The following is a 22777-nucleotide window of genomic DNA, read 5'->3' on the forward strand; positions in this document are numbered from 1 at the left end:
CTCATAAGGCAAACTTAAATTTCTGTTCAGTGACTGGCTTTAGCCAAAATGGGATTTAATTTTTCTAAAGGTAGGCCCAGTAGATTCAATTTAAATAAAGGCTGTAATTTGATTTTAATTAAAGCTATTTACAACACAAAAATGTACTAATAATGTTCAATAGTAAGGTTACTAAAAACCATAAGCCAAAGCAACATGAATAAAAATATAGCCCAAGACAACATTTTATAAAATATAAAATAAAACAGCATAATAAATAATAAATGAGAAAACCACAAAAATATGAATACTTCTCAAGAAAATTCACTTCTAACCTACACAATCCACCTTTTGCAACGTTTACAACAGCAGCAAAACACCAGGCCAGCAGCTGAGTCGTGGTGCAGAAAAAATCCTTGTTTTGAATGAAATTTCTCTCCAATTTTCTACTACACTGGTAGAGTTTGTTTGCTGCCAAAAGTCAGTTGGCTTTGCATAAGGGGAAGTTGGTGGAGGTAATTCAGGAGGGAGAGGCCAAATTGGGCAAGCCCATTCAGTGCTCATAAAACACACTCCACACTCATCAGCCTACTGTCCTCCCCTCTGTGCAATCAGCACTCACCAAAAATCAAAGGCCTTCCCTATCTCACGTGAAAAACTGAGAATGGACCCAACTAAATAAACACAGTCCTACTGTGTTCTGCCATACTGGGCTGAGAGACCTCTAATGAGATTGCTAATTCGATTACTGCCCACCACTGCGAGCGCTAGCATTGTGCGTCGGGCAAAGCTCAAAAACAATATTTTTTTAAAAATCACCTTGCCCTTATTAGTTGAGGCATGGAGGTCAAAAAGCAAGAAGTTATGATCCAGCTTAACAAAACTCTAGCTAAGCTACATCTGGAGTATTGTGTGCTTTTCTGGTTCCCCTGTTATAGGAAGGATGTCGAGGTTTTGGAGAGGATGAAGAAGAGGACACTGCCAGAATTAAGGGGCATCTGCTATCATGAGAGGTTGGACAAACTTGGGGTGTTTTCTCCCGAGCGTTGGAGACTAAGCAGAGATCTGATAGAGGTCTATAATATTATGAGAGGCATAGATAGATTTAAAGTATCTTTTTCCCCCAGAGTTAAAATTCACAGTATTAGATTTACACCATACTAATTGCTAAAAAAAGACAGCTCATTGTCTGTAAAGACTTTGCAAATCATCACCTAGAGATAATGTAAAGATGCGGAAGAAGGTCTTGTGGTTGGATGAAACTAAAGTGGAACTATTTGGTCTCAATACTAAGCAGTACATATGGTGCAAGTCTAATTATGTGCATCAGCCAGGTAACATCATTCCTACTGTAAAGTGTGATGGAGATAGCATCGTGCTGTGTGGATGCTTTTCAGCAGGAGGGACTGGAAATCTGGTCAGGATTGATAGGAAGATGAATGCTGCTAAATATAGAGGTATTCCGGGATAAAAACTTGCTAGCCTTTGCCAGAAAGCTTAAGCTGTCAAGGAAGTTAGTCTTTCAGCAGGACAACAGCCCAAAACTTGAAATTCAGCTACAGATTGACAAGTATGACATTGTGGCCATCCCTGAAACTTGGCTAAAGGATGGCTGCCATTAGGAGCTGAACGTCCAAAGATAGGTGGTGTATTGGAAAGATAGATAATAGGCAGAGGGGGTGGTGTGGCCCTGTGTATAAGAAATAATATTAAATCATTAGAAAGGGATGACATAGGATTGGAAGGTATAGAGTCTCTATGGGTTGAGTTAAGAAATGGCAAGGGTAAAAGGACCCTAATGGCAGTAGTATACAGGCCTCCAAACAGCAACCGGGATGTGGATTACAAATTACAGCAGAAGATAGAAAAGGTGTGTCAGAAGGGCAATGTCATGATAATCGCTGGGGATTTTAACATGGAAGTGGATTGGGAAAACCAGTCTAGTACTGGACCTCAAGAGAGAGAATATGTAGAATGTCTAAGGGATGGCTTTTTAGAACAGCTTGTTGTTGAGCCCACTAGGAGATCGGTTGTGCTGGACTGGGTGCTGTGCAATGATCCGGAGGTGATAAGAGAGCTTAACGTTAAGGAACCCTTATAAACAGTGATCACAATATGATCAAGTTCACTTTGAAATTTGAGAAGGAGGAACTCAAGTTCAATGTGTTGGTATTCCAGTGGAATAGAGGAAATTACAATGGTATGAGAGAGGAACTGGCCAAGGATGACTGGAAAGGGACACTAGCAGAAAGGACAGTAGAGCACCAATGGCTGGAGTTTCTACGAAAAATGAGGGAAGTGCAAGATAGATATATTCCAAATAAGACAAAATTTTCGAATGAAAGAAGGATAGTGGCTGACAAGTGAAGTCAGAACCAAAGTAAAAGCAAAAGGGAAGGGATACAAGGAAGCCAAAGCTAGAGGGAAGATAAGAGGATTGGGAAGCTTTCAGAAACTTGCAGAAGGAAACTAAGACGATTATTAGGAAGGAAAAGATGAATTATGAAAGGAAGCTTGTGACTAATATCAAAGAAGATACTAAAAGCTTTTTTAAGTATATAAAGGGTAAAACAGAGTCAAGGGTAGACGTAGGACAAATAGAAAATTATGCTGGAGATATTGTAATGAGAGACGCAGAGATGGCAGAGGAACTGAATGTGTATTTTGGATCAGTCTTCACAGTGGAAGACATCTGCAGTATACCGGACATTTAACAGTGTCAGGGAAGTGAAGTATGTGCAGTGAAAATTACGACTGAGAAGGCGCTCGGGAAGCTGCATGGTCTGAGGGTGAATAAATCTCCTGGAGCTGATGGAATGCACCCTCGGGTTCTGAAGGAAGTAGCTGGAGAGATTGCAGAGGCGTTAACAATGATCCGTCAAGAATCGATAGATTCTTGCATTGTACTGGATGACTGGAAAATTGCAAATGTTGCTCTGGTATACAAGATGGGTGGGAGGCAGAAGAAGGGAAACTATCGACCCGTAGCCTGACATCAGTGGTTGGGAAGTTATTGGAATTGATTGTTAGGAATGAGATTACAGAGTATCTGGAGGCACATGACAAGACAGGCCAAAGCCAGCACGGTTTCCTGAAAAGAAAATCCTGCCTGACAAACCTACTGCAATTTTTTGAGGAAATTACAATCAGGGTAGACAAAGGAGATGCAGTAGATGTGGTGTGCTTGGATTTCCAGAACACCGTTGACAAGGTGCCACACATGAGGCTGCTTAGCTAGGTAAGAGCCTGTGAAATTACAGGGAAGTTACTAGCATGGGTGGAGCATTGGCGGATCAGCAGAAAACAGAGTGGAATAAAGGGATCCTATTCTGGCTGGCTGCCAGTTACCAGTGGAGTTTCACAGGGGTCGATGTTGGGACCGCTGCGTTTTATGATGTATGTCAATGATTTGGACTATGGGATTAATGGATTTGTGGCTAAATTTGCCGATGATACAAAGATAGGTGGAGGAGCAGATAATGTTAAGGAAACAGAGCGCCTGCAGGGAGGAATGAGCAAAGCGGCAAATGAAATAAAATGTTGGAAAGTGTATGGTCATGCACTTTGGTAGAAGAAATAAATGGGCAGGCTATTATTTGGATGGGGAGAGAATTCAAAATGCAGAGATGCAAAGGGACTTGGGAGTCCATGTGCAGGATACCCTAAAGGTTAACCTCCAGGTTGAGTCGATGCTGAAGGAGGCGAATGCAATGTTGGCATTCATTTTTAGAGGTATAGCATATAAGAGCAGGGATGTGATGTTGAGGCTCAATAAGGCACTCTTGAGACCACACTTGGAGTATTGTGTGCAGTTTTGGGTTCCTTATTTTAGAACGGATATACTAACATTGGAGAGGGTTCACAGAAAATTCACGAGAATGATTCCAGGAATGAAAGGGTTACCACATGAGGAACGTCTGGCAGCTCTTGGTCTGTATTCCCTGGAGTTCAGGAAAATGAGGGCATCTCACAGAAACATTCTGAATGTTAAATGGCCTGAACAGATTAGATATGGCAAAGTTATTTCCCGTCGTAGGGGATTCTAGGACAAGAGGGCACGACTTCAGGATTGAAGGACGACCATTTAGAAGTGAAGTGTGGAGAAATTACTTTAGTCAGAGGGTGGTAAATCTGTGGAATTTGTTGCCATGACCGGCTGTGGAGGCCAAGTCATTGGGTGTATTTAAGGCAGAGATACATAGGTTCTTGATTGGCCAGGGCATCAAACGGTATGGGGTGAAGGCAGGGGAATGAGGATGACTGGAAGAATTGGATTAGCCCATGATTGAATGCCAGAGCAGACTCGATGGGCCGATTGGCCTCCTTCTTCTGCTCCTATATCTTATGGTCTATGGTCTTAAAACACGTTGCCAGAGCAACCATGGAGGGCCTTTAAATAAAGAAATTTGAAGTCCTTGAGTGATCCAGAGTCCTGACCTTAATCCGATCTTACATCTCTGGCAAGGGCAAGATGTCAAGATTGCTGTCCATCGTGGCTCCCCAATTAACCTGGCACAGCTTGAGCAATTTTGCAAGGAGGAATGGGCAAATCTTGCTCGATCATATAATTCAAAGCTAATAGAGACTTATCCAAAAAAGAAAACCACTGACTGTTATACAGGTTGACTTTCACTAACCCGGCACCATCGGGACCTGAGGAGTGCCGGATTAGTGAAAATGCCGAATTACAGAAGGATCACATTAAGCATAATCAGTGCCGGATTATCGAAGGAACCGGATTACAGGTAGTCGGATTAGTGAAGGTTGACCTGTACCTGCAAGTGGTGGTTCACTACAGAGAAAAGGGTTTGAATACTTTTGAACTGTTGGCATTTCAGTTTTTGAATTTTTAGTTTTACATGCTTTACAATTTTCCCTGTTCACTGTGGGGAAAAGAAAGGAGTATGTGATTCACAAATAAAAAATATCAGTTAAATTGATCAAAATTCCTGATGGTAATACTCATTTATGTGAACAAAGGGTTCGGGGCTAAATACTTTTTCAAGGCACTGTACATTAGAGACATTTAATGTGAGGAAAATGGAACGATGTGGACATTGTTTGGGTCATAGGATTACCAATTTAATTGGTTCAGCACAGCATTATGAGTGTGAACCGAAGTGCCTATTCCTGTGCTACGTTGTTCTATGTTCGATGTTTTAAAAGTGCACTAGAAAAGCTTTCCCTTAAACAGTCAGAAAGGTAGAATCAAAACATTACATTAAAATACAAAATAATTTATATGGAAGTATCACACCACTGCAGTTCTTCATGACTTCTAACCACTAATGGTGAAGTTCTTCACACTGACCTGCAGGAGGAGGAGGCCCACAATGAATGCACTTCCTTGGCAATATCCAACTTCACGGTCAACCAGAGAGTATGCCTGTCATGTAAGAAACAGACTCTAAGGCAAACTGTTTGAGAAATTTTAGATGCACAAGGCAATTAGAAGTTCAGTGACTGAAGTACAGACAAGACTATGTTGTTATTTAATTAACATAGGAAAATTAAAATAAATAAATTCAGAACAAGACTGGAAATTTTTGCTCATCTCACCCGAATTGGAACATTTCAACACAGACAGTTCTCTAAAATAGGGATATTCCTAGAATTATAAGAGGATAGAACATTGCCAGGTGAAAGTATGAACTAAGTATTCTTATATTTTTGATGCTGTTTGAGGACTACCTGTGTGTGCATGCTGCAAACATCCAGTCAATTATTCTAAGCCAATTGATAGGATAATTTTCCAGCCACCATTTTAAGATATCCTCAGAAACATGAGAAATTCATTGACAGGGATCATAGAAAATCTTTTACTACTCAAAATGATATTTCAATTGCAATCTACTAAACAGCAGATAGACATACAATAGGAAAATAATAGATGCTGGAAATTTGAAAACAATCCATTGCTAACAACAGCATCTGTGGAGAAACAAAGGTTAACATTTCAAATTGATGACCTTTCATCAGAACAGACGTGCCTCCTTAATCATCTTTGATATAATCTTAAGTGGTTTTTACAAGCTGTTTTTCCTTGGTCTCTGTGCAAAGTGCTTATTTTGAACATTTTATATTCTTATAACTCGCTGCTTCATCAGATTTAGTCAATTATGTACATATATCTCTGTGAAGTATTGACCTATATGCATGTTCTCTCATGATTAAGACCAGCTGATGGCCACAGCCACTTTATGAATCTCATCTTCCCATATTTTGCAAGTCAGTAACTGAAAGCATTTAAGAGCATGGAGTCATCTTTTTGTTCCAGAAGTACTCTGGACTAGTGGGGATTGTAAATTGTGTAAAATTGTGTAAACTACTAGTCCAAGAAAGCTGCCTGTAAGTACGACTGACATTGTATCCAAGACAGAAAAGTGTTGTAGTAGGTTTCAGGAACAGAACTGCAAATTTCAGACTGGTGGATATTACTATGATCAGTTAAGAGATCACTAGGCTAAATGGAAGGGTAACGATGGAGGGACACTGACCACTTATTCTAGACTTACAACAGACAGGAGAATGGATGAATATGAAATGATACAAATGATGTGAACCGATGATGTTTGAGCTTGTTCAAAGCACTGCCTTTAACATTTTGCAGGGATAGCTTGATCTATTATTCAACCATTTTTTTGGGGACACTTATGTAACATATTTTATTTTCGTCTCAGCCATTTGGAAAAATGCATACATCCAAGAGGAAGTTTCTTTTAAAAAATTAATTGTTCATGTTTTCTCTTCCACCTGCTACGTCAAGAAGTTTTCCTTCCTGCATACTATAAATTACCATCACAATACTTAATATTCGTACATATTCCTGTCCCTAAGATTAAGATCGAGTGAAGAGGCCAGGGAAGGGATGGGAATTCAAGAACTCCTGCAGCTTATTGCGCCTGTAATAGGTATTAAAACACCTCTTAGAAATTATTATATACACTGTATTACAATGTTAGATGATAATCAACCTGTATTCAAATAAACTAGACAAGTGTTACATGGTAATAAATATGAACCCAAGAGTAGAGTGCCCTACTGTTATACAATGACACAACTATGGCTACCTGGATTGTACACATGCAATAGTGACTGTCCAATGTAAGGCAACAACCTTTACCGATTGGTAGTGTATCCAAATATTAAATAGTAACAGGCCTCTTCCCACCAGTACTTGTACTTGTATACTAAAATATCCTAAAACACTTCATATAATAGTCAGTAATCAAAAAAGGAATTACACTGAGCCAAATGTGTCATTTAAATTGAGGCCAAAAGCTCGGAAGACAAGGCAAACTCTAAGAATGAGAAGAATAGCTGGCAGATTTAGTGGTGGGGGGGATTTCAGAGCATGTGATCTAGGTAGCTGACAGCATAGTCACCAATTGTGCGATAAAGAAAGGGGAGTACATGAGGAGCGAATTGGAGGAGCCAAAGGTTTGTACAGAACTACAGGACTAAAAGAGGTTACGGAGACAGAAAGGGTGAGTAGAGTGAGATTTGAAAAATGCAGATTTTGTGGCATTGCTGAATCTTTAAAGTCAGCAAGCAGTGGCTTCTGAATGGACCATGAGATGACCGTTCTTGAGGTACCAATGTCGTCCACACACTAACAGATGAGGCATATTCCTTAACGTCTGGGTCTTTGTCTGTGGTGGCCTCCTTGAACATCTGCCAGTCAGTCCGTTCAAAATAATCCTGAAGTATAGAGATTGCCTCATTAGGTCATACAATGATGGTCCTCTTGACTGGTTTCTCCATTTTCAGCAGTGGTCAGTATGCTTGGATTAACATTATGGAGATATGGTCAGAGAAGCCAAGATGAGAATCAGAATTGGGTTTATTATCACTGGCATGTGTTGTGAAATTTGTTAACTTAGCAGCAGCAGTTCAATTCAATATACAATATAGAAGAAAAAAATAATAATAAATAAGTAATCAATTACAGTATACGCATATTGAATAGATTAAAAAACATGCAAAAAGCAGAAATAATACATATATAAAAAAATGAGGTAGTGTTCAAGGGTTCAATATCCATTTAGAAATCGGGTGGCAGAGGGGAAGAAGCTGTTCCTAAAACACTGAGTGTGTGCCTTCAGGCTTCTGTACCTCCGACCTGATGGTAACAGTGAGGAAAGGGCATGTCCTGGGGGCTGGAGGTCCATAATAATGGATGCTGACTTTCTGACACACCACTCCTTGAAGATGTCCTGGGTACTTTGTAGGCTAGTACCCAAGATGGAGCCAACTAAATTTACAACCCTCTGCAGCTTCTTTCCGTCCTACGCAGTAGCAACACCAGCCCCCCCCCCCCCCCCGCCATTCTAGACAGTGATGCAGCCTGTCAGAATGCTCTCCACGGTACATCCATAGAAGCTATTGAGTGTATTTGTTGACATACCAAATCTCTTCAAACTCCTAATGAAGTATAGTCGCTGTCTTGCCTTCTTTATAATTGCATCAATATGTTGGGACCAGGTTAGGTCTTCAGAGATCTTGACACCCAGGAACTTGAAACTGCTCACTCTCTCCACTTCTGATCCCTCAATGAGGATTGGTCTGTGTTCCTTCGTCTTACCCTTTGTGAAGTCCACAATCAGCTCTTTCATCTTACTGACGTTGAGTGCCAGGTTGTTGCTGCAACACTACTAGTTGGCATACCTCACTCCTGTACGCCTTCTCTTCACCATCTGAGATTCTACCAACAATGTTTGTATCATGAACAAATTTATAGATGGTATTTGAGTTATGCCTAGCCACACAGTCATGGGTATAGAGAGAGTAGAGCAGTGGGCTAAGCACAGACCTCTCAGGTGCACCAGTGTTGATTGTCAGCAAGGAGGAGATGTTATCAGCAATCCGCACAGATTGTGGTCTTCCAGTTAGGAAACAGAGGGAGCTACAGAGGCCCAAGTTCTGTAACTTCTCAATCAGGATTGTGGGAATGATGGTATTAAATGCTGAGCTATAGTCAATGAACAGCATCCTGACATAGGTGTTTGTGTTGTCCAGGGGTCTGAAGCCGTGTGAAGAGCCATTGAGATTGCATCTGCCATTGGCCTGTTGTGGCGATAGGCAAGTTGTAATAGTCATGACCAAACTCTCAAAGCATTTCATCACTGTAGATGTGAGTGCTACCAGGTGACAGTTATTAAGGCAGCTCATATTATTCTTCTTAGGCACTGGTATAATTGTTGCCTTTTTGAAGCAAGTGAGAACTTCCACCCATAGCAGTGAGAGGTTGAAAGTGTCCTTGAATATTCCCGCCAGTTGGATGGCACAGGTTTTCAGAGCCTTACCAGGTACTCCATCGGGACCTTCAGCCTTGCGAGGGTTCACTCCCTTTTAAAGACCGCCTAACATCGGCCTCTGTGACAGAGATCACAGGGTCATCAGGTGCAGCAGGGATCTTCACAGCTGTAGTTATATTCTCCCTTTCAAAGCAGGCATAGAAGGCGTTGAGTTCATCTGGAAGTGCAGCATCGCTACCATTTATGCTATTGGGTTTCACTTTGTAGGAAGTAAAGCAAATCCTGCCTGAGTTGTCGTACATTCGATGTCGCCTCCAACCTCATTCGAAATTGTCTGTTCGCGCTTGAAATAGCCCTCCGCAAATCATACCTGGTTTTCTGGTTCAGGCCTGGGTCACCAGACTTTGTATTTACCATGTTTATTTCTATGAATGTGGTCCAGTCTGTATGTTCCCCGAGTGACCATGGTGACACATGGTAAATTTGGGTAAAATGGCAGAATAAGTATCAGGTTTAATATCACCAGCATATACATGAAATTTGTGACTTTGTGGAGCAATGTAATGCAATACATGATAATAGAGAGAAAAACTGAATGACTACCTATTAGTGCAAAAATAGAAATTAAAAAGTAGTGAAGTAGTGTTCATGGGTTCAATGCCCATTGAGAAATCAGATGGCAAATGGGAAGAAGCTATTCCTGAATCATTGAGTGTGTGCCTTCAGGCCTCAGTATCTCCTTCCTGATGATAGCAATGAAAACAAGGCATGACCTGGGTGACAGGGGTCCTTAATGATGGATGCCACCTTTTTGAGGCATTGCTCCTTAAATATTTCTTGGATACTATGGAGGCTAGTGCCCATGATGGAGCTGAATAAATTTACAACTCTCTGCAGCTTACTTCAATCCTGTGCAGGAGCCCTACCTGCCCAGGAATACCAGAGAGTGATGCAGCCAGTTAGAATGCTCTCCACGGTTCATCTGTAGAAAATTCTGAGTGTTTTTGGTAACATACCAAATCTACTCAAACTCCTAATGAAATATAGCTGCTGTTGCATCTTCTTTGTAGCTGCACTGATTACAGTGGATCCAGGTTAGCACTTCAGAGATATTGACATCCAGGACTAACATGAGGCAATTCCTTAGGCAAGAACTGATTCTGGCCATGAGCAACCACTCAATGCACTTCATCACAGTAGATATGAGTGCAACTGGGCAATAGCTACTGAGCAATACACACAAAGTCCTGGAAGAACTCAGCAGGTCAGGCATCATCTATGGAAATGAATAAACAGTTGATGTTTCGAACAGAGACCCTTCATCTGGACTGGAAAGGAAGGGGGAAGATGCCTGAATGAGGTTGTGGGGGGAGGGGAAGGAGGACAAGCTAGAAAGTGATGGGTAAACATGGGTAAAGCTAGGTGGCTGCAGAAACAGGATGAAGTAGGAAGCTGGGGGGTGACAAGTGGAAAATACAAAGGGCTGGAGATAAAGGAATCTGATGAGAAAAAGGGAAGAAGATGGGGCATTAGGGGGATGTTATAGGCAGGTGAGGAGAAGTAGTAAGAAGCTGAAGTAGGAAATTGAAGAAGAGGGAAGGTGAGGGGAAAACTCCCAAAAGTTGGAGAGATCTATGTTTATCTCATCAGGTTGGAGTTTATCTGGATGGAATATGAGATGCTGCTCCTCCATCCTGAGAGTGGCCTCATCATGGCAGAAGAGGAGACCATGTACCAACATATTGGAAATGGAAGGGAAATAGGAATTAAAATGGTCGGCCACCAGGAAATTCTTTTTTTTTCTAGATGGAGATGCTTGACATAGTGGTCCAGTCATTAAGTCATTGAACCCTGCTATGTTTGGGCACTGGTCGTCACCCTTTTGAAGCAGGTGGGAACCTCCCACTGCAGCAGTGAGAGATTGAAGATGTGCTTGAACATTCCCACCTGTAGGTTGGAACGGGTTTTCAGTGCCCTACCAGGTATACCATCAGGGCCTGACGCCTTGCGAGGGTTCATCCTCTTGAAAGATGTTCTGAGATGTTCTGATGTCGACATCCAAGACAGAGATCACAGGGTCACCATATGTTGCACGAATTTGCACGTGTTATTTACCCTCCCAAAGCAGTTGATACTTTTCTGGATGGCTATTGTGTTATTCATTAGAACAACAAGGTTCCTGTAGCTGGCAATGTTTTTCATCTCTATCAGTCACGTTCTATTCCTAAATCATAGACAACTTTCTTAACTGTAATCCCTTTATTTTGTTACACTCTACTTCAGTTTTGGGGGCAGAGGGCATTATCAGAGATTAGGGATGCCATTGATTGCAGAAACCTAAGAAAATTTAAACTTTACTTGGATGAGTACGTTATACTGTAACTTATTAGGCTAAAGTCTTATTTGGTACATCAGATTAGAGGGGATTGTTCTGTATAAGACAATATAACAAGTGGACTAAATGGCTGTCATTTGTACCCAAAATTTATATGTACCTACAAGCGATCTAGAGTAAATCCTGTCTCTCACCTTCATAACATTGAATAGCACCTCCTGTCCAAGACTGTCTTGTCCTTTAAAGAATTCGTGCTCTGGGTAGGTCCGTGCAATGTCTCTCCGGATCAGCTTCTCACAAGGCGAGGTCATCTTTAGCAGCTCTGAATACTGGTTTTTCACAGGCATATCAGTTGCATTGCATAGCAACTGCCAAACGATCCCACGGAAATGGTGTGGAATACCTTTCCGAATCAGTTCCTGAAAATAAGTGAAAATCTTTTAACTTCTCTCATTTAATGTTTCCCAGTACCACTGGTAGTGACACAAATACCTAGTCATACACCTGAGAATCCCAGTCGGAAGCAGCCGGAAAGATGATCACAGTTAGGCAAAATGTCTCTCAACGCTGACAGCTTTTGCTAACTCCAGTACAGGTTATTGGTTGACTTCATGAAGCGGAAAGCGTAGCCAATTAACCACAGTCTTAGAAACTTGGAAGATAGCTGCAGCATTCCGTGTCTGAAGAAAAGAACATTGCCATCAACTTCAGGATCAAGTACCCTTCCTATTAAGCAATTACTTATTTATTTAGTGATACAGTGCGGAGTCAGCCCTTCTGACCCTTCGAACCACACAGATCCCCATTTGCACTCTCTCAGCAATGTTCCGTTTAGTAAGGATATTTTCCATGGCAAAATACAATTCAGAGCTAATAATCCAGTTACTGAGGCCTTTCAGGGAAGGCTGTAGGGTGTATAAACTGCCTGCAGGTTAAAGAGTCTGCACAACATCATGGGCTGAAGGGACTCTGCTATACTCTGCTATACTGTACTGTTCTATTTTCTTTGTTCTAATCATCTTTGACCCATATCACAAACAACACTCTCATGCCATTTACTCTCTTCAACTTCAGCTCTTCTTGTTGCTGTAGTATGCATCCATCTAGCCTCCCCTAGCACATTCCCTGTAAAACAGATCACCCGAAACTCTTTCCATGCCACATCTTAATACTCACAGGTTGCATTCTCCCATTATTTGTGCTTGATGACCTTCACTAGCTCTTTGGTTAACCAATGCACTTAATTTTAAAATTCTCAACTAGGTTTTCAAACCCTTCTGTGCTTCAGCTCTCCATTACCAATTCTCTTCAATTGACCAGGGAGAATAATAGCTTAGCATGGATTAGATGGGCCAAAGGGCACGTTTCTGAGCTGCAGTACTCTATGACTCCATCTTTGAGAGTTATCAAAACCCCATCCAATTCTAACCTCATAAAAATATTCATAACTCCACCAGCTTCAGGTGCTAAGACTCCAAGCTCTAGATCTCCTTTCCCTCCAAGATGCTGCTAAAAAGCTCTCCATCTTGAGGGCCTGAATGTGAAGTAATATTATAAAAAGAATATTAAATTATCAAAGGGATAGATAAGATAGAGGCAAGAAAGTTGTTAGCACTGGTAGGTAAGATTAGAAATAGGGAACATAGCCTCAAGATTCGGGGGAGTACATTTAGGATGGAGATGAGGAGGAACTGCTTTTCCCAGAGAGTGGTGAATCTGTGGAATTCTCTGCCCAGTGAAGCAGTGGAGACTACCTCAGTAAATATATTTAAGTTAGTTAGATTTTTGCATAGTAGGGGAATTAGGGGCTATAGAGAAAAGACAGTTAGGTGGAGATGAGTCCATGGCCAGATCAGCCATGATCTTACTGAATGGTGGAGCAGGCTCGATGAGCCAGATAGCCTATTCCTGCTCCTGTTTCTTATGTTCTATAGTATCCCTAGGACAGCACCGGCAGAGAAACAAGGGCTAGAGCCTGCTGAATTGCATGCAGCAAGTTAACAATGTTTTTGCAACTGAATGAGGTCACCTTAAGAAAGGTAACAGCATAAAGTTGAAGTGTTGACAGCTATCAGAGCATACTCTGTTTAAGCCAGCTGTTTTGATTGCTCGGCATCCAGAAGCATTGAAGCAATCCAAAAATATTTTTGAAACATTTAATGTCATTTAAAAAATTGAAACAAAAATGCATAAAAATAGTCAAACTGTAAGAAAATATGACATTTTTGAATAATTACCCTACCAGTCCTTTAAGAAGGACCTCTATTCATGTCGTAATTACCATGAAAGTTTGCAGGGAATTGCCACAATTTCTATAAATATTCTGAAATTCAGCATTGGAATGTGTTAGAACAAACTTTTGAACTTGAGCATTTTTAGGATATCTGCAACAATGCGTATGATTATACAGGGAAATGTAGCCGGCTGCAGAATTGCACAATGTGCCACTATCCCACCGTAATCAGGGCAATATCTTCTTGGTGATAGTCAGCTTTTAACGTTTAATTTCTTTGAACATTTTTGCAATGAGACTAGCATTACTTGGAAAGAATAAAAACAGAGAACGGTGGAAACACGAGTGGGCCAGGCAGCATCTGCTTAGAGTGAAACAGAGTTTATGACGCAGGTCATGGACTATTCATTGGAATTGAGAAAAAAGCAGCAGGAAAGGGTAGGGGTTAGAGAGAACAGAGGGAATATTCATGGTAGGGTGAAGACCAAGGTCATTCAGTGAACAATTATTTTTGGTGTTGTCTAGTTAATAGGCGAGGCAGACAAAACAAACATGTTCAGGAACTGAGGGATTTACAACACATCAGTTGTTGGATATCTGAAAAAAAAACGAGTTCTGGAAACAATCAGATCTGGCACCAGTTTGCAGAGAAAAATGTTCAAGTTAGTTGGCATCAAAACTAGGTAATGTTGGGACAAAGAGAAGAGGCTGCCTGACCCACTGAGTATTTTTAGCATTTTCCACTTTTGTTTTATGATTTTTAGCACCAACTGTTTTTTTGACTTTCTATTCCATAAATAGAAGCATTATAATGCAGAGATGCTTAGACTGGAATTCCTATCTGAATGTGGATGATGCAAAATCCTTCCCCTGGTGCTCAGCCTAAGATGGTGAGAAATGTCAAACTTTTAACATTCATGTGCACATATAAGCAAAGCAGAGAATATACCATTTGTGGCATTTGAGAATAATATGGGACTCTTGAACTTTCATAGAATTTGAATATAGAATGGTTATAGCAGAAGAGGAAATTCAGCCCTGTTGACAGATCACATCGCATATAAGTAAAGATGTTTTACCCCTGTCCTCCAGGCACCTTCTGTACACAATTTTAAGCTATGAACTAGTTACAGCTGATGCTGGAATTTGGAGCAACAGGTACTCTGCTGCAGGAATGTGGGGGAGGGTGGGGGAGTAACATTTGCTGAGAAAAGTGAAGGAATTTGTGATGTTTTGGGTTTCACATCTAAAAGGGCAGCGGGGAGATGACCAATATAAGAAGAAGAGGGTGAGGAGTGACTCAAGGCCTAGTGCTGATTGGTGAATTGTGGAAGGGTAATGGATGACAGACAGAACAAGCCAGGAGGGTGACGGGAGAGGGAGAGGTGGAGATGGGAGACGGAGGCAAGCGAGTGCAGGTAGATGATAGCTGGAGGCAGGGGAAAAAGAGAAGCAGACGGATCAAGGAGAGAATGGGAGGATGAAGGTGGGGTACAGCTGCTGGAGAGAGATAAGCAGGCATACAAAAAGCTGGAACCTCGTAAGCAAGAAAGGTGATAACGGGAAGCATTAGGGGGGAGCTGAAAGGCAGATAGAACCAGGATCAGATGGGGGGGAGGGAGAAGAGAGTCAGTGGGTAGAATGTGTGGGTAGTATGTGGAAGGAAACAATGAGGGAGGGCATGAAAATAGGTGATTAAAATGGAAGGAGGATCAGGAGGAGAGAAACTGCAGGTGTGGGTTATCGGAAATTTCATGCTCTTACCATTGGTTTGTAGACTACATACGCAGAACATGAAGTGTTGTTTCTCTCTTTTGTGGTGGCCCTCACCCTGGCGGTGGAGAAGGCTGAGGATGGATAGGATGATGTGGCAATGCGAAGAGGAAATTAAATGCCAGGCAGCTGGGAGCTGGGGATGGATACTGTAGACAGAATGTAGGTGTTCTGCAAAATGGTTGCCCAGCCTGCACTTGGTCTGATCAATGACTTGAAGGCCACATTGTGAGAACCTAATGCTGCAAACAAGGTTTGCGGAGGAGCACGTGAATCTTTGTCTCACCTGGAAGGGCTGTCTGGGACCCTAGATGGTGTTGAAAGAGGTGGTGCAAGGACAAATGTTGCACCTCCTGAGGTAAAAGATGAAGTGCCTGAGGTCAGGGAAGGGTGGATGGGGCAGGATGAGCGGACCTGAGTCATGGAGGGAGGGATACCTATGCAAGGTGGAATGGGTTGAGGAGGAGAAAGTAAGGCTGCTGGTGGGATTTCACTGCAGCTGGATAAAAAATTGCGATGGAGCGTAGGTGATGATTAGGGGAAATCTGTTGTGTCCAAAGCAGGGGTTCCCAATTTTTTTTATACCATGGAGCCTTACCATTAACCATGGGAACAGAAGTCTCAGAGATAGAGGAAATGTGAAAGAAAGCTCCGTTAACCATAGTAGAAGGAAAGCACTGCTCTCTGGGGAAAAAAAAAGGACATTTCAGATATCCTAGAATGGAAGCCTCATCATGAGAGTAGATGCAGTGAATTTGGAGAAATTGGTGTCCTTCCAAGAGCCAGGGCGGGAAGAGGTGTTGTGTAGGTAGTTGTGGGAGTCAGTAATTTGTGCACATTCATTAAGACCTCCCTTCAGCCATCTTTGTTCTAAGGAGAAGGGCCCTAGCTTCACCATTCTGAGATTATAGCTGAAATCAGGATCTTCAAATTCAAAAGCAAGCTGTCTCTTTACAGCATGTTGTACTTACAATTAAAGGTGATGTAAATCGGTACTTCATGACAGAGCCTGATTATCTAACCCATACTATATGTGGCAGAATTAGTTCAGGTCTGACAATATATTCACATAAAACATTTAGCTTCTGGTCAACTTAATCAGGTCATGATTTTTGCTTTGCATTACTATGTGTTCTCTGACCTTGAAGAGTATATGGGGTTCCATCCATAAGTAAGATCAACAGCTTGCTTGAGATAGAGTTAAGGTGATTTTCAGGTTGAGTCAGAAAATAAAATGCAGCTATGACTGGGGTTGGCTTTTGACTGGTCTTGGTGTAGTGTTAATATTATAGCCAAATACAACTCCATCTCACAGTCACAATTCTCAACCAGCGGCAGGATGTTTTCATCCCCAAGGGTCACAACTTTGTTCTTATTGTTGAGGACAACAGAATGCAGACATATCCCGGGATATAAATACCTGCATCTCTGGTCGAGAAACAAGAAAGAATAGTGTTGGAGTTTGACTTTGATCCAAATGACAAACGATTTTACTGTCAATTCCTCATTAGATTTGGCACAAGTTGATAATCATTAAGAACAGGGTCAAATAAAATGAGTTTAAGTAACAAAGCCCCTATATTTTTCCTTCCACTTGAGAAAGGTATTGTAAATATAAGTAAGAGTACTAATTCAGATTCAAGCACTAATGTAACATTATTTGAAAAGCCATGTCTTTCCAGTACCCCTATGTCACTTATGTTAAATTTACAAACCAGAAGCAGGCTCTAAGCTTTTATCTGTATGTTAATCACGTCTGTATTTTGGCATACATTTGTCTGTCAGTGTGACAACTATTGGAAAGTAAATCCCACAGATCATCCAATTGGCATTTTTACAGCAAAATGACTGTTGCAGGAGCAGAACGGAAGGGAACAAACTGGAGATTGCTATGTGAAGGCAGGAAGTAGTGCTGAAATTCTAAATGTTTATTGAGGAAGGTGAACGTGATGAAGCTGTGGTGAACAAGGGCTTGCCAAATTACTGTTCATCTATAATGTGATATGTAATAGATAAATAGGAAACCCTGGAAAGAATGGGAGGTGTTAAAATCAAACAGGTACAGCACCATGGCCATAGTTACTTTTGCAATGAAATGGAGTTGGAAGTAAGGCCAAAGAGGATGATGAGTGGCTACGAGGAACAATCTTGAAAGTTAATAGTTGACAAAATTTGTAAGTGTGGCAAACAACAAAGGTGCTCCAGCAGGCATCAGAAGTTAGACATACAGAAGAAAATAATCCAAATAGAAATCTGAAGACCATATATTCTGATATAAAGAAAGATGACATTCATGCTAAGTTGTACCATTTAAAGTGAGTGCAGAAAATACAAGACTGAGATCTTTGCAGATGCCAGGACTCGTCAACAAAACCCTTAATCAAGAGACCCTGATTTATGGTCATCTTGTACAATAGCAGGGGTTCACCTGCAGTACTCCACTTCTTGGAAGTACTCTTCAAAAGTGTAAGTAAATTAAGGTTGAAAAAATGATTTACTGGAATGGTTTCAAGAATGCAGGATTGGAGAGGTGAATGACTGAACACACTCTCCTTATAGCAGCAAGGTATAACAGTTGATTTTGTAGAAGTTGTAAGTTCAGGAAGATTTTAAGTGCACCATTTACAATTAAAGAGTTAATAATAGGACAGATTAAGGTGAGTGGCACAAAAAGCAGGTGACAGAACAACCTACTTCTGTAATCTACCATCACATGGCTAAATAATCACTGTTTAACGTAAAACTGTAAAGTCTGCAACTTCTGCATATTTCTTATCTCGAGTATTCCACTTGAAATGTGGTTAAGCTAGGTTCAGCCCCTACGTTACAAGGAGAACTTTAAGTTTAAAGAAAACATGTCTTTCCTTTGAATTAAAAGTATATCCAAACACTGACAACCTAAAAAATAGAAACAGAAAATATTAGGATTCGAAAGCAGGATGGATCAGCGTTCTGCTGGGACCCACTCAAACTTGTAAGCCATTTCCTCTTCCTTTAACTGGCCAATATTAACTCAGTGTTTCTACGCAAGAAAAATCTCAGATTTGATGGGTCCTTTGGAAATGATAACTGGCTTTAAAAAGACTTTTCAATACCCCACTGATAAACTGCAGCAGTAACAAGCCCTGTCCATGTTCCTCACCCTCAGCAGCTTCTCTTTCTTTTTGCGCACTTCCTCCCATTCATTGATCAACCGACCCCACAGAATCCATGTGTCTTCCTCCAAGTGGCTCAAGTTGCTCGAAGCGGAGGAGCTTGACACAAGCGAGCCGCTGCTGTTCCGCCGCGATCCATTCACAGACCGCAATGACTTGCTGTCCGCTTCCAGCAACCTGGTAAACGTTAGAGATTTATAATTGAATTCAAAACATAATGGAAATTTAATGCTTATTAAATATTCAGAATACATCAATAATTACTCACTGTATTAAGGATGGACAGTATTTCAATATGAATGCTGCTTTGCGTTAACAATAGCAATTAAAAGTCAACAGTTTAAGTAAATCACAAAAGGCAAGTATCAATAATACAGAATAATGTATGACAAGTCCTTCCCTACATTTCCATCCTAGCATATCCCAAACAAAAACCTCTGAAGACCATTTCACTGGAACTCAGGAAACAGCTATTTTTGTCTTCACATCCTAACATTAACTTTTTTCTACATCATCAGATCTGAGTACGGAAACATGCCTGCTCAGTGGATCAAAAATCAAACACTCAAATACATCAACACACATAAAATACTGGAGGAACGATGACTGTACTTTTTTCTAGAGATGCTGCCTAGCCTGCTGAGTTCCTCCAGCATTTTGTGTGTGTTGCTCGGATTTCCAGCATCTGCAGATTTTCTCTTGCTTGTGACCTAAATACATCTCTACACTTCTACCACAGTGGCCCAGACTAAAGCAAACCATTACAGCAAACTAGCTGCAGCCAGCCTGAAATAAGGCTTCAAAGCTCATAACCACAGAACATTTACGCAAATCTCCTATGTTTTCCTTCAGTACCTGTGTCCTTGTATTATCCATTTGAGGAGAATATTTCACAAAATTAGTGGATCAATGGTGACACTGGTGCCATATGGCAACCTTTTGCAGCCAGCTCACAAATCCACTTGGTATACATCTTCTAAACTGTTATTGAAGCAATCTTCATCTTGTAATTTCCCTTTAAGAAACATACTCCTGAAGGACTTGGCAAATTTTTCCTCAGAAATGCTGGTACGCACCTGGAAGTGGACAGATGTCTACTACTATAGGAAAAGATCATACCCTGGAGGACTTTAGGCCAGACTGAACTGACAGGGAACATGACCACCAGTCTCTATCATCCTCCTGACCAATGTTTAGTTACTGGGGAATAAGTCAAAGGAGCTACAGGTAAAATTAGTGTATGGGAGGGAAATGCGGAATTGCTGAGCTCTCTGTTCTGCTGAAACGTGGCTCACACCCCACACTCCGGACATGGTGCTCTAGCCTGAGAAGTTCTCAATCTACCAGATAGATTGGACAATAAACTTGCCATGGTGCTCAGACGTAGCAGTCTTGTCTCACTCTTTTCTTTCCAGCTGGAGCATCTAATGATTAAATGCCAACTGTTCTACCTACCAAGAGTTCTCCACTGTGATCCTGACTGTAGTTTATATACCACCTAAGACAAATGTCAAGCAAGCATTGAGTGCCATGACTAACAAGCAATTAAGGGCCTACCCTGATGCCTTTCACATTCTTGTTGGAAACTTGAATCAGGCTAGCTGAAGAAATCTCTGCACAACTACTATCAGCACATCACCTGTAGCACGAGAGGACCCAACACACTTGGCCACAGCTATACTACCGTCAAGAATGACTACCATTCAATCCCTCGACTGCCTTTCGAAGAATCTTATCATTTGGATGTTCTCCTCCTACCTGCATGCAGGCAGAGACGAAAGAAAAAGACACCAGAGGTAAGGGCAATAAAGAGGTGGTACGGGAGGCAAAGCAGTGGCTACAGGACTGCTTCAAGTCGGCAGACTGAGCAATATTCAAGAACTCAACAGGGGACCTGAATGAATACAACAAGGTTGTCACCAACTTTACAAAAATGCTCGTAGACAAGTGTGCCTCCATAAAATCATTCAGAATCTTCCCCAACCAGAACCCCTAGATAAACCAACAGTTATGAAAACTGCTTAGGGCTAGACCAGTGGTGTTCAGGACTGGCGAACCAGAAAAGATCAAAGAGTCTGGGTATGACCTCCAGAAAGCCAGCTCACATGCAGAGTGGCAATTCCAGACCAAACTTCAAAGATGTTCGAAGGGTTTGACTGCCATTAGCTCCTACAAAACAAAACCAAGCAGCATATATGAAAACAAAGTTTTGCTCCCAGATGAGCTCAAAGCCTTTTATGCTCAATTTGACTGACAGAACATGGAGACACCTTCACAAGCCATTACAGCCTCCGATGCCCGTGTTTTCGTTCTCTGAGACCAACGTGAGAGCATCCTTTAGCAGGATGAATCCACTGAAAGCCTCTGGCTCAGGTGGTGTATCTGGCTGAGTACTGAAGACCTATGCTAGTCAACTGGCTGGAGTGTTTACAGACAGCTTCAATTTTTCACTTTGGCATTTGGAGGTATCCACCTACTTTAAGGAGACTTCAATCGTACCAGTGCTGAAGAAGAATACAGTACACTGCCTCAGTGATTATCATCCCGTAGCACTTACATGCACTGTGATGAAGTTCATTGAGAGGCTTATCAACTCTTGTCTAAGGAGTGACTTAGATTCACTCCAATTTGCCTACCATCACAACAGCTCAGTAGGAGATCCCATTTCATTTGCTCTTCACTCAACCCTGGAACATCTGGACAATGAAGATGCATATATCAGGATGCTCATCATTAACTGCAGCTCAGCATTCAACACTAGCATCCCCTTAAAACTCATCACCAAGCTCCGAGACCTGGTCTTCATTGACTCCATATGCAACTGGATCCTCAATTTCCTCACTTGCAGACCTCAGAGAGTACACATTGGCAACAACAGCTCTTCCACAATCACCATCAGCATAGCCGCACCATAAGGTTGTGCGCTTAGACCCCTGCTCTACTCACTTCACACCTAAACTTATGGGGCTAAGTACAGTTCCAATGCCTTTTGGAAGTTTGCTGATGATGCCAGTCTTGTTGGCCAAATCAAAGAACGTGATGAATCAGTGCACAGGATATCAAAAAACTGTTTAATTAGTGCCAAGACAACAACCTCTCACTCAATGTCAGCAAAAGCAAAGACCTGATTAGTGACTATCAGTAGGAGAAGCTAGAGGTCAATGAGCTAATCCTTATTAATTGGAAGTGGAAAGAGTCAGTAACTTTAAAGTCCTTGACCTTAGCATATTAGAGGATCTGTATTGGGACCAACATTTATGTGCCATCGCAATGAAGGCACAATGGTGCTTTTTCTTTTTTAGAACTTTATGTAGATTTGGCATGTTATCTACAACTTTGGCAAACTCTATAGATACACAGTGAAGAGTATTCTAACTAGTTGCATCGTGGCCTGATATGGAAGCAGCAATAGTGAGGATTGGAAAGGTCTATAGAAAGTGGTGGCTACAGCCCAGTCCACCACAGGAAAAGCCCTCTCCACTATTGTGCAATTATTAATACAGCACCACCACAAGAAAGCAACATCCGTCATCAAGGATACTGACCATCCAGGCCATGCTCTCTTCTCACCACTACCGTTGGGCAGGAGGTACAAGAGGCCTTAGGTCTCACACCACCAGGTTCATGAACCGTTATTACCCTACACCATCGGGCTCCTAAACTGGCGTGGATAATTTCACTCACCACAACCTTGCACTGATTCGAGTTGACAACTCACGTTGTCAGTTATTAATTATTTTTTAAAAAGTTGTTTTTTTTATTTGTAAAATTTTGTCTTCTTTTGCACATTGGTTATTTTTCAGACTGTTTATGCACAGCTTTTCATAAATTCCAGTGTATTTCTTTGTTTTCCTGGGAAGGCCTACAAGAAAATGAATCTTAAGTTGTATTTGGTAACAGAATACATACTTTGACAATTACTACATTTTAACTTTGAATCCACAATGTGTACCTTTCTCCAAGTCAAACCCCCACCATTACTGATATGATCCATTGCCATGACTGCAATTCCATTCAAAATTACGTTTCCCCTTCTCCACACTGC

At 41.4% G+C, this 22777-nt stretch overlaps 1 protein-coding gene across 10 annotated transcripts in view; it reads right to left on the reverse strand.

The window, feature by feature from the left end:
• Positions 1-22777, reverse strand: part of LOC140191247 (EVI5-like protein) — a 265130-nt gene that overhangs the window by 178371 nt on the left and 63982 nt on the right. For all 10 annotated transcript variants that reach the window (XM_072248473.1, XM_072248481.1, XM_072248479.1 and 7 more), the window contains 3 exons: positions 18720-18909; positions 11766-11990; positions 5291-5365 (listed from right to left, as the gene is read on the reverse strand). In XM_072248473.1, the coding sequence (XP_072104574.1) occupies positions 5291-5365; positions 11766-11990; positions 18720-18909 (490 nt within the window). The remainder of the gene's footprint in view (positions 1-5290; positions 5366-11765; positions 11991-18719; positions 18910-22777) is intronic.

This window comes from Mobula birostris, chromosome 32, assembly GCF_030028105.1.
Source record: "Mobula birostris isolate sMobBir1 chromosome 32, sMobBir1.hap1, whole genome shotgun sequence".
Classification (NCBI taxonomy): Eukaryota; Metazoa; Chordata; class Chondrichthyes; order Myliobatiformes; family Myliobatidae; genus Mobula; species Mobula birostris.